General features: G+C 39.2%; 1 protein-coding gene across 1 annotated transcript in view; it reads right to left on the bottom strand.

The window, feature by feature from the left end:
- Positions 1–8,119: 8,119 nt before the first annotated feature.
- LOC106875333 (ribonuclease H1) overlaps positions 8,120–12,857 on the bottom strand; it is a 39,841-nt gene continuing 35,103 nt past the window's right edge. Inside the window, exons 8-9 of the mRNA XM_014923428.2 lie at positions 10,668–10,792; positions 8,120–8,431 (exon numbers count right to left, since the gene is read on the bottom strand). Of these exons, the coding sequence (XP_014778914.1) occupies positions 8,342–8,431; positions 10,668–10,792 (215 nt within the window). The 3' untranslated portion in view covers positions 8,120–8,341. The remainder of the gene's footprint in view (positions 8,432–10,667; positions 10,793–12,857) is intronic.

Raw genomic sequence — 12,857 nt, 5'->3', positions numbered from 1 at the left:
CTCTCCCACTTTTTGTTTACTTTTTCTTGTTCGACGCTGGCAAACAAGATGTATCTCTCCTTCACCCTCCCTCTCACAAACATACAATTTCTCTCTCTCTCCTTCAGGTGCAAACTTTGAAATTGGTAAAAGTTATGGCTGAAAATCGATTTTTACAGCTATACGCGGGTGCCTCTGAGAGAAAAAGTTGACGAAAATGCAGATAGGGTCATGACGAATCTCCTCCTAAAATTGGAGTGACATGCGTGCTAATTTGTGGACGTGCATAAACTACATTTACGTACACACACACACACACACACATCTTGCCTTATATATATATATATATACGGATATAAAGATGATATTAAACAATTGGTGTAGATGCCTTACAGTGTTTAGTTTCTTCTTTCTGTATTGTGTTCAAATCTCTTGAGGTAAACTTCAACATCCCTGGGAGTCAATAAAATAGCAGAGAGAGACACATATTACAGACCAATGTAATCAATATAAGAATTTATGATCATGTGAGAAACCAATAAGCACAAAAGTATAGATATCGGTGAGGTTATTGAAGATAGAAGATAATAAATTTAAGGAGCTAGAAATATATTCATACACAGATGCATAGCTATGAGAGATTGCTTCTCAACTATGTGATCTTGGGTTCAGTCCCACTGTGTAGCACCCTGAGCAAGCATCTTGAGCCAACCAAAGCCTTGTAAGTGGATTTGGTAGACAGAAACTGAAAGAAGCACATCATATATATATATATATATTTCATCATCATCATTTAACGTTTGTTGTCCATGCTAGCATGGGCTGGCATGCTGCACCAGATTCCAATCCGATTTGGCATGGTTTCGTACGGCTGGATGCGCTTCCTAATGCCAACCACTCCGAGAGTGTAATGGGTGCCATTTGCGTGACACCTGGGGTGCTTTTACATGCCACCAGCATGGATGCCAATTTGCATGCCACGACTGATTTTGCTTGGCTTGACGGGTCTTCTTCTCAAGCATGATGTAATGCCAAAGGTCTTGGTCATTGCCTCAATGAGGCCCAACACTTGAAAGGAACTCAGCCACATTGCCTCCATGAGGCCAAATGCTCGAAAAGTGTTCTTTACATACCACCAGCATGAGTGCACTTAGCTTGATGGGTCCTTTCAAGCATAGAACATCGCCAAAGGTCTCGGTCATTAGTCATTGCCTCTGTGAGGCTCAAAGTTCGAAGATCATGCTTCACCACCTCATTCCCTGTCTTCCTGGGTTTACCTCCACCACAGGTTCCCTCCACAATTAGAGAATGACACTTCTTTACACAGCTGTCCTCGTCTACACGTATCACATGACCATACCAATGCAGTCATCTCTCTTGCACACTACATCTGATGCCTCTTATGCCTAACTTTTCTCTCAAGATGCTTACACTCTGTCGAACATGCACACTGACATTGCACATCCATCGAAGCATACTAGCTTCATTTATTTCAAGCCTATGCATGTCCTCAGTTGTCACAGCCCATGTTTCACTGCCATGCAGCATAGCTGTTCGCACACAGGCATCAAACAATCTACCTTTCACTCTGAGAGAGAGACCCTTTGTTGCCAGCAGGGGTAGGAGCTCCCCGAACTTTCATCATCATCATCGTTTAACATCTGCTTTCCATGCTGGCATGGGTTGGACGAATTGACTGAGGGCTGGCAAGCTAGAAGGCTGCACCAGGCTCCAATCTGATCTGGCAGAGTATCTACAGCTGGATGCCCTTCCTAACGCCAACCAATCCGTCTTCGCAAACGCAGTTTATTGCCCAATGATTGAAGAGTACTCTTAGATGGGCCAGTTATGCTGCACTGGCATAGGTCACGGTTATGGTCTCACTTGGCTTGCTGGGTCTTCTCAAGCACAGCACATCTCCAAAGGTCCCAGTCACTTGTCATCGCCTCTGTGAGGCCCACCTCATTCCAGGTCTTCCTGGATCTACCTCTTCCACAGATTCCCTCTACTGCTAGAGTGTGACACTTTTTCACACAGCTGTCTCCATCCATACGCAACACATGACCATACCAGCGTAAGTCATCTCTCTTGTACACCACATCTGATGCTTCTTATGTCCAACTTTTCTCTCAGGGCACTTACACTCTGTCATGTATACACACTGCATTGCACATCCAGTGGAGGCATACCAGCTTCATTCCATGCAAGCTTATGCATGTCGTTAGCAGTCACAGCCCATGTTTCACTGCCATGTAGCATGACTGTTTGCACACATGCGCCATACAGTCTACATTTTACTCTGAGTGAGAGGTCCTTTGTCACCAGCAGAGGTAGGAGCTCTCTGAACTTTGCCCAGGCTATTCTTATTCTAGTAGCTGCACTCTCAGGGCATCCACCCCGACTACTGACTTGGTCACCTAGGTAATGGAAGCTATCAACTACTTCTAGTTTTTTCCCCTGGCATGTGAAGGAAGCTGTTTTTTGCACATTTTCAGTGTTTATTGCCCCTGAGCATTTGCCATACACAAAAACTATCTTCCCAGTTAGCCTTCTTTTGATATTGCTGCACCTCTTATGTATCCATAGCTTACACCTGGTACATCTTAGGATTTTCTACCTACGCCTTTTCTGCAGATCAAGCAGGGCCATCTACCTGAAGGGATTTGTGATTTATCTGCCTCCCTACATATTAAGACTTTGGTCTTTGCTAGGTTAACTCTAAGGCCCTTTGATTCTAGACCTTGCTGCCACACCTGAAATTTCTCCTCTAGTTCTGATAGTGACTTAGCTATTAGAGCATGGTCATCAGCATAGAGGAGCTCCCAGGGGCATCCTGTCTTGAATTCCTCTGTTATTGTCTGAAGGACTATGATGAATAAGAGGGGGATGAGGACTGACCTTAGGTGGACCCCTACCCGAAATTCTTCACTATACTTGTTGACAACTCCACCTATTTGACAGCATCCCTAAACATAGCTTATACAGCTCTCACTAACGACTCATCTATTCCTAGTTTCTGCATTAACCACCAGATAAGGGATCAGGGGACCCTGTCAAAGGCTTTCTCCATGTCAATGAAGGCCAGGTACAGAGGTTTATCTTTGGCTAAGTATTTCTCCTGCAGTTGTCTTACCAGAAATATAGCATCAGTGGTGCTTTTCCCTGGCACAAACCCAAACTGTATCTCATCTGAACTGACTCTCTCCCTTCTCTGTGACTTTCATTACTTGATCCAACACTTAATACCTCTGTTATTATTCGTATCTAATGCATCACCTTTACTTTTGTAGCAGTTGACTATGGTGCTGCTACTCTTTCATGTATCACCTGATTGACTATACGGGTGACTAGACTATAGCCGACACTGCCAGATATTTTAAGCATCTCTGCAGATTCCTGATGGGCTGGGAGCTTTCCCTGTCTTCATACCCTTAATTGCTTCATCTACCAAGGTACTGTCAATTTGGATAGCTGGACCCTCTGTTGGGTCGACATTCGGCAGACTCTCTTTCTCCCATTCATTCTCTTCATTTAGCAACCTTTCATAGTGGTGTCTCCAAGTCTCTCTTTTTGCAGCCTCATTAAATGTAAGCGAGCCATCATCCATGCAGACACATTTCTTTCCTATGACATCACGATTCTCTCTCACACACTGTCTTGCAACACAAAACACTTCAAGTTTTTGGTCCTCACGACACAGAACATTGGCAAATTTTTCTTATCTGCTTCCCTTCTGGCTAAGTAAACTTGTCTCCTAGCTTCCCTTCTGGCAATCTGATACAGTTCCCTGCTACCACCGTTCTTCCAGTCCTTCCATGCCTGTTTCTTTTCCCTAATGGCCCTATCAACTACATTGTTTCACCACCATATTACCTTGGGTCGAGAGGGGACTTTGCACCATTCACAGATCTGGTCAGTAGCCCTCAACAGGTTGTCCTGTAGGAACCTCCAGTTGTCTTCCACATCATGTAATGCTATATCCCCCTCTATTTCGTCAAAAACTTTGAGTAATACGTCTCTAAATATCTGTCCATTCACAGGATCTTTAAGCTTCCAGACCCTTCTCCTCCATGCTGGTCATCTTCTGGGCATCCATTTAGCCCTGATCCTGAAGTCGCTAACTACTAATCTATTTTGTGGGGTGCATTCTTCACCTGGGAAGGTTTTGGCATTTATAATTAGTCATCTTTCCCATTTCCTGGCGAGGTAATCAATTTGACTAGTGTGTCCACCAGATCAATAAGTGAATACGTGACTGGCAGGTTTCCTGAAGTTAGTATTACAAGCCATAAAATCATTTGCATTGCAGAACTCCAGCAGCTTGGTTCCCTCCTTAGGAACCAAAACCATAGCCTCCATGTACGCCATGGAAGCCCCAAGCATGTTGTCCAACATGCCCATTGAAGTCACCAGCCACAAAGACAAGATCCCCGTCATTCGTCAATGAGATAGTCTGCAAGAGGGTGTCATAAAATCAGTCTTTCTGTTCATCAGGTAGTCCTGGCTGAGGGACATAGGCCAAGATAATGGTTGCTAACCCATGTTGCAGCACAAATCTAATCTTAAGTATTCTATCACAGATTCTGACTACCTCATCAACCCATTTCTCTGCAAGAAGTATACCCATGCCCTCGACCCCATCAGTGTTCCCTGCTCAGAAAATCTTATACCTATGTTCTTTGCCTGTGAGGAACCTAGCAGAACTTCCTCTCCACCTTACTTCTTGGACGCAGCACAAATCTACACGTCTCTGTTCAAGCATCTCAACAATCGCACCAGACCTACCTTTCAATGTGCCAACTCTGAGGGTGTGGGCCCACAAGACCCTGGGATGGGGAACAGCAGCGTCATGTCCCTGAAAAGAAAGCTCACATTTGGTAGAACTCATAATCATACAATAGCCTTCAGCCTGCATACACTACACCATCATTTTATGCATTACATAATCACTACATTACATAAGAGATAAACCCTAAGTAGGGATGGGGGAACATTAAGCCTTTGGAGGTGTTCATGGGAGAGACATCCGATAAAGATCAGAGGATAGAGTCTTCCGGTACAGATGATGGGGGTGGGAAGGGCTGGCGCATTTTGGGATTTAGGGTAACATAATTGAACGAATGGGTTTAACATTGCCACTGCCGGAGTGAAAGAATAGTAATTCTGATAATGAGAGAGAATTGGGCACCACAAAACAGTAAAAAACTTAGGCTGCCGGTATGAGAAAATATTAATGATGATAATGAGATAGAATTGGGCATTTGAATTCTTAACTAGAGCTATAACCAACAGTTTTCAGTCAGCCAAACTGTGATAGAATTAGATAAATGAATGATAAATGATAATAATAAATGAGCATGAAAGAGAGAGAGAGTTAGGTTGAGCAAAGGGATCTTAAGTTTTTTCTCTAAACATATGGCATGGAAGACTAAACAGTTTTCGGTTTATGATAAAATTAGATAAATGAATGAATAAATGAGCATATTCTCACAGCTACACTCTCAGAGCATTCACCTACACTTCTAACTTGGTCACCTAGATAACAGAAGCTATCTACTATCTCTAGCTTGCTTCCCTGGCAGTTGATGGAGTCTATTTTCTGCCCATTTTCAGCGTTCATTGTACCTAATTTTCCCCTGATATTGCTGCACCTTTTATGTGTCCAAAGCTTACACTGGATGCATATATGTGTGTGTGCGTGAGTGTCTTTGTGTCTGTGTTTATCCCTCACTATTGCTTGACAACTGGTGTTGGTGTGTTTACATCCCCCTAAACAGTTCGGCAAAAGAGATCAATAGTATAAGTACTGGAGTTAGTTCATTTGACTAAAAATTTTTCAAGGAGGTGCCTCAGTATGGCTGCAGTCTAATGTCTGAAACAAGTAAAAGATAGAAAGTAAAGCAAAGCATCAGAACACAGGACACGGTGCAGGTCCTGCTTCTCCTCAGTTCAAGATTTGAACAAAGTTGACTCCAGCATCGGGACCAACTTCGTGCAAGCATGAAGGTATAGTGGCAAAATACTGTTTTAGATGAAGACCTTACCTGTCACTAGTTCTGTAGCATGGAGCAAAACAGGCCTTGCCTCCAACTCAAGAAAACATGTAGTAATGATCAATAAGCGCTCAAGCAAACTGAGCCCTTAACTTGTTTCATTTGTCAAAAGGTTTGAGAGAACTAGCAGGCCTCAAGAGACACATTTGTGTCCATAGAACATGATTACCGCTTTATTTTACTGAACCTGCATTTGATGTTCACAATGAGAGAATCCATCACACACACACACACACACACACATATATATATATATATATACATACTCACACATGTATGTGTGTGTACCTTTGTCTAGACATCAGATGTTGGTTGTAAATGAGCATCATCATCGTACAAGTGAGGTTGTTTGTTTCCCCGTATTCTGCAAAAAGCAAGTCTGGCCATGAAGAAATATTACCTTGGGCATCTGATCACAGAAAATCTGCCTCAACAAATTCTTTCTGATACATGCAAGCAAGGAAAAAAATGGACATTAAATGATTATGATAATGACATTCACACACAAAATCATGCCTTATGAGTAAATTTGAGAGATGGAAGCCTATTGTGCGTGTTTATTCCCATTTGGGCAATGGGGATGTTTCATTTCCACCCCACCCCCCATAAACAATGCATCCTATAGCTCAAGTGGAATAAAAAAGAAAAAAACAAAAGAGTTGGTGACAGGAAGGATATCATTTTACTATAATGGGCGTTATATCCATCTGTCTGTGCCCTCTTCATGATCAAACAGCTGGACCAATGTTTTTCAGGATTATGAAAGAGGTAATCAGGTAAGTTTTTAGTGAAAAAAACGTGAAAAATTACGATTATTACTGGAAGTAATTGTTAAGTTTACAGGCGTAAAAGTGTAAATAAAAATTACGGGGGAGATAACTAATAAAAGAAGCAAAAGGAAGTCAACTTATAATGCGTGTTGTGTCCTTCCTTTTCATGGTCAAATGGCTGGATTACAAAGGAGGTAAATAGGAAAAAATGTGAAGAAGTATGATTATTTAGTGGATATCGAGTTTTGTATCAATAAATTACCTTTGATTTTTTTTTTTTTTTGTTAAAATTCCAGTGATGAGGATTAATTCTGGATTCCCCTCTCCATATAGTTCGTGAATTTAGAGGGTTTAGATTTGTGATACTATTCCTTTATTTCCCATCGTAGATGAGCAGATTCCTAAAGATTCCACTCATGCATTCACAGTAAACAAGGCACAACGCCAGACTTTAGATCGTGTAGGAGTATTTTTACCTGTTCTGATGTTTACACACAGCCAATTATATGTCACTATGAGTAGAGCAAAGGACTCCAGTAATTTGAAAATTAGTGTTGACCAAACAAGAAAATATCGTCTACAAAGAAGTTTGATAATCATTTTGATATTATTGAAAGGAATATGATTCACAATTTAAATAAGGAAATTTGTGAACTTTGAATGTATAAGACTATAAGCCAGCGTAATATAGTGTAAACAACTAAAATAAAAGTATATTTAAATAACATTTTTTTTCTTAATACTTTTTATGTAGTGATTGAAGGAAGGTTTGGCTTTTGTTAGGAGTGGTCCACATAACCGTTCAGGATACAGAGGCTAGGAGCTTATTTCAGTTCGGGAGTGAATTGTCATCACATGTCACTTAGTCGCAAACACGTCATGTAGCTGCAATAGAATGCTGTATCACCAACAATAATGTGATTTCGTTAAGACATCACCCAGTAATCTATCAAGTCTATTTATACATTTCTCAATGCATACTGCTCTTGTGACCTCCCTCCCTCATTTTATGTCTCCATCATAGACAGGTAGATTTACGAGTGTTGTAGTCTTGTCCAACCCATGCCTGTCTGAAAAAGGGGATATAAAAATAATGATGATACACAGACATAAAAACTAATTTTGGTCAGAAAAGAGAAACAGACCCACTGAAAGTATCGGAATAGCACATTGTTTGCCAGATGACTGGCTAATCACTTTTTCTTTGTGACTGGAGTCTTTATATTTTCTCTGCTATTTTATTGTAAACATATTTTAATTATGCCACTTTACCATAATTATTTAACACACCAACAAGAAATAACCACATGAACTAAATTATGAATACATAGATATATCTTTTATTGTAGAAATACTACTATATATCTGTGAAAGGATATTTCGAAAGTATTATTGTAAGACTATGCTTATCACTATATCTGTGCAAGAGAGAGAGAGAGTGTGTGTGTGTGTGTGTGTGTGTGTGTGTGTGTGTGTGTGTGTGTGAGACTTTACGATATATCATTTGTTGACATTCCGAATAACAACATGCAGGAAAATCTACTTGGGTAGAGGGAGTTTTGCTCCTTTATTGGCCAATTTGTCAGCAGCTTCGTTTCCAGCCACTCCACAATGAGCATCCACATGGACCTAGGAAATAGAAATAATATAAAATCAAAATAATTTTTATATTTATTTGTTGATGTAAAGAAGAGGAGGCTATCCACAGCCTATCTATTTTTGTACTCCTATGCGGAAACTGAGAATAGAAATTAGAGAAACTCTCATTAAACTATAAAATTAAATAAAATGATAATTTTAAAAATCTCTAAACATTATTAGTACCAATTTGAAACACGCATATTGTATTCCCAGGTCTACAATAATCATTTCCAAGTCCCTCCCTTCCCTGAATAACATCCCACTGGAATTCCCTTCCTGCCCTAGTTCTTTCTGTAGCAATCAACTTGAAGCAGCCAACTTAACCATTCCTAGCGGGCCTACAAGGGCCATGAACACAATTCATTTCTATGAACCTTAATATTGATAATTCTTTCTAATTTTGGCACAAGGCCAACAATTTTCTTTCTTTTAATAATAATTCTAATAACAATAAACCAGTCCCACTGGTTTGTTATTAAGTACTGATCATTCCCTGGTTAATCAAGTTACTAATTATACTAACATTTCTCTCAAAAGAGGTAAGTAGACATCTTGCTGTTTCTATTTCAAATTCATGTCTAAAATTTTAACCATTGATTCATTCATAAAGTAGTGTTTTTTAAATTAAAAACAACCATTCAAATACATTATATTTTTTAAAACTCCTTTCTTCTAAGTGCTAGGCAATATATAATAACAACTGTTTTGGTTATTAAAGAAAAGGTTCTTATTTCTTTGAATAATAGAAAGTTATTACTAACATCTTTAGACATGAGAAATTTTCTAGGCATCTACACAAATTTTTGATCAGAGATTAAAATGACATTTATTTCTTGTAGAGTTCTTTGACAATCTGTCAATGAGAACAGATCATCTGCAACCTTGTAATTCTTTGTGCTAGTTCATTCAGTAGTTGAAACAAACTAAAGAGAGTTAGCGATGTGTGTGGCAGGGGTGTACATATGCATACTTGCTTTTCTCCTCCCTCATTCAAATTTTATTTTTTTCTGAGCCAACTATTTCTCATCTATCTCCAATCCATCTGTTGTTCAGACTACATTCTATATTCCACCTTCACACACTGAAAAGTATTATTTGGCTGATAACCAGATGAGAAGGGGAGAGAGTGTAAGCAAAAAGACTTCCAGTTACTGTGGCCCTAAGTCTCTCTGCTCTCTTCTAAGTTTCTTTATAGCCACTACTTTTCCTCAAACATCTCCAACATCAACATTATTTCAACTACCAATTATTTTACACTGATGACATCTTGCCTCACCTTTCTTTGTACTTATTCTCATCACATTTCTTTCCTCTCTCACTCCTCCTACACCAATGCAGCTACTGGTGAGGATGAGCAGTTTTTCATCCCTAAATTTTGCACTAATTTGTGTTGTCACCTGCCCAAATCCATAAAATTAAACATTCAAAAATTATTGATCTATTTCTCACCTCAAAACTTTTACTTCATAATCAAAGAGAAGGGAGGAGAGAGCATCTATGTAATAACAACTTGCTAGAAATAGCCAAATTTCTCTTAAATCACACCCTACTATCTTGGAATAGGACACACTTCAGAAAAGATGCATGGCCATGGCTAGAATACCTTTGATCATAAGTCTGTTCAATTAGGGTTGATCTGGGGTTAAAACAACAGAATTTTCAGTCTTTGCCCCTTACAGAATCCTCCAACTTATGGCTAATCAAAGCACAACAACCCTTGCCAGTTCTCTGGTACCTGAACTCACTGGTTGACACTCTACCAGTTCTACACTGACCCTTCACAACATATGTTTCACCCCTGACTCATCAGACAGTTAAATGTGGGACTGAAACCATTCTCTCAGATATGTCCTTCCACACTGCTCACACAACCAAACCTAACACAATCTGCAACATATGGAAGAAACCCCTCCTACCATCATCAACTTCTACTATATCATCAAGATGATCAGTAGGAAAGGTAAAAAGCACAGACTGAAAATTTTCTCTCCTCCAAAATTAGTCAGATTTTCTAATCTCTTGCCAAAATCTTTACAAACTTTGATAAGTAATCTTAACCTCTTCTAATTAAACCACAATGGAAAAAAAAAACAAAGCACATAATAAAACACATTTTCACTCTTTCTCTCTCTCTCTCACACACACACAATCAAATCCTTCAGTTGGTTTAGATGTCATGATAGAGTTCTCTTTTAGCTTCCCAGTTTGTCCTGCTTAAACTTACCCATTTAACATTGATTCCCTCCAATTTCTCGTCCAATTCCTGCAGATCTTCTTTGTTTATCACTTCTTCTCCACTTGATTTCATCCAGTTCTTCTTTTTCCAACCCTCCAACCATTTAGTTATACCTGGTGTGAGGGAGAGAAGGAACAGATTTAACATTATTGTCTTAGGCCTAAAATCCCACCCAGCATAACACAACCTTCTGGTCACTAATGGCCTCTAACTTATTCTGTTGCAAGCATTTGTGTTAGTCTCTTGGTTCCTTTTAATTTAAATTTATTGCAAGCACTGAAGTATTGATGCACAGGTTAAGACCCCACTTCTCTCATGATTAAGACACACAAACACACAAAGTAATTATCATGGAAGTCAATAATGACAGCAAAGTGTTAGTATTGGTAAAACACCAGAGAAATCATCATCATCATCATCATAATTTAACATCCATTTTTCCATACTTGCATGGATCAGACTAAAATTGTTAAGGCAGATTTTCTACAGCCAGATGCACTTCCTATTGTCAACCCTCACCTGTTTCTAAGTAAAGTAATATTTCCTCAAGACCATAGAAGACGAGAAACAAAGGACACTGCTTGCATGACAATGACACTTGTTTACAACTATCACACTATGTCAAGACAAAAAGACAGTAACACACATTTGTGTGTGTCGGGCATCTTTCTGCTTTCAGGTTCCATCACACTAGACTTTGGTCACTTTGGGACTATTGTATAAAGATCTTTGCCCAGGTGTCACACAATGAAACTGAACCAAGAACCATCTGGTTGACAAGCAAACTTCTTACCACACAGCCACGCAAAAATATTTTGAAATATTTAGTTCCAACATAAAGGTGGCATGCTAGACAAAATGCTTAGCAGCACTTCATCTGTCGTTATGTTCTGAGTTCAAATGCCACTGAAGTTGATTTAGCCTTTCATCCTTCTGGGGTCAATAAAATAAGTATCAGTTGAGCACTGGGGTTGATGTAATTGACTTGCCCCTCCTTCAAAATTGCTGGTTTTATGCCCAAATTTGAAATCAATATTTATTGGGTCATTCCATAAATAATGCAATTTTTTCAATTGCAAGAACCAAAAGTCAGAAAGGGACGGGATAAACTACCAGCATCAACTTGCTATAAAAGCAGGTAGTAATTTTGGTAAATTTTTATACTTTCATCCACACAATTTTCACTAAGAAAAATAAAAAACTTGGATTTTTTGCATGGAATCAAGTAACCTGAACCCTTAATATGCTGCAAGCCCCTTATTTTTGTTTGGAAAAAAGAAACGGGGATTCTAAGAGGTATGAAAAAGATATTTTATTTTAATATTGTACTTTTACTTGTTTCACACACTAACACAAACTCTAACGTGTTTTTTTAGATGAATTATTTATCATTCTTTATTTCTCCGCAGACTTCGTTACCACTAACTTCTATAACCTCTGCATTTTCACTTATTCATTTCAAACTTCTTTGAATTTTCAATCTAATGTAATCCACAAACACACTCTCGAAAAAGTATTTCTGCAAAATGTTATCTAAAAGATATGGGTAAAGAAAGAAACAGCAAAAAATATTTGAAAATGGGGTGGGGGTGAAATTTCTGAGGGTTCCACCCCACCCACCCCATTTTCCGGACCAAAACAAGGGTTTTATGGCATATTAGGAGGTCACTGTAATTCATTCAATATAAGAAAAAAAGATAGGTGCAGGAGTGGCCACATGGTTCAGTCCCACAGTGTGACACCTTGGGCAAGTGTCTTCTACTATAGCCTTGGGCTGACCAAAGCCTAGTGAATGAATTTGACAGACGGAAACTGAAAGAAGCCTGTCATATATATATATATATGTGTGTGTGTGGGTGTGTGTATGTTTGTGTGTCTGTTTGTCCCCTCACCATCACTTGACAACTGATGCTGGTGTGTTTACATACCCGTAACTTAGTGGTTCGGCAAAAGAGACCGATAGAATAAGTATTAGGCTTACAAACAATAAGTCCTGAGGTTGATTTGTTCGACTAAAGGCGGTGCTCCAGCATGGCTGCAGTCAAATAACTGAAACAAATAAAAGAATGATTCCACAGGGCTCTAGTTTTTTGCAGCATATTAGGAGGTCAGGTTACTTGATTCCACACAAAAAAATCTGAGTTTTTGTTTCTTAGTGAAATTCATGCAGGTGAAAGT

The sequence above is a fragment of the Octopus bimaculoides genome, chromosome 14 (genome assembly GCF_001194135.2).
Source record: "Octopus bimaculoides isolate UCB-OBI-ISO-001 chromosome 14, ASM119413v2, whole genome shotgun sequence".
Classification (NCBI taxonomy): Eukaryota; Metazoa; Mollusca; class Cephalopoda; order Octopoda; family Octopodidae; genus Octopus; species Octopus bimaculoides.
The sequence above is the reverse complement of the archived record's forward strand: the minus strand, read 5'-3'. Positions and strand labels throughout refer to the sequence as shown.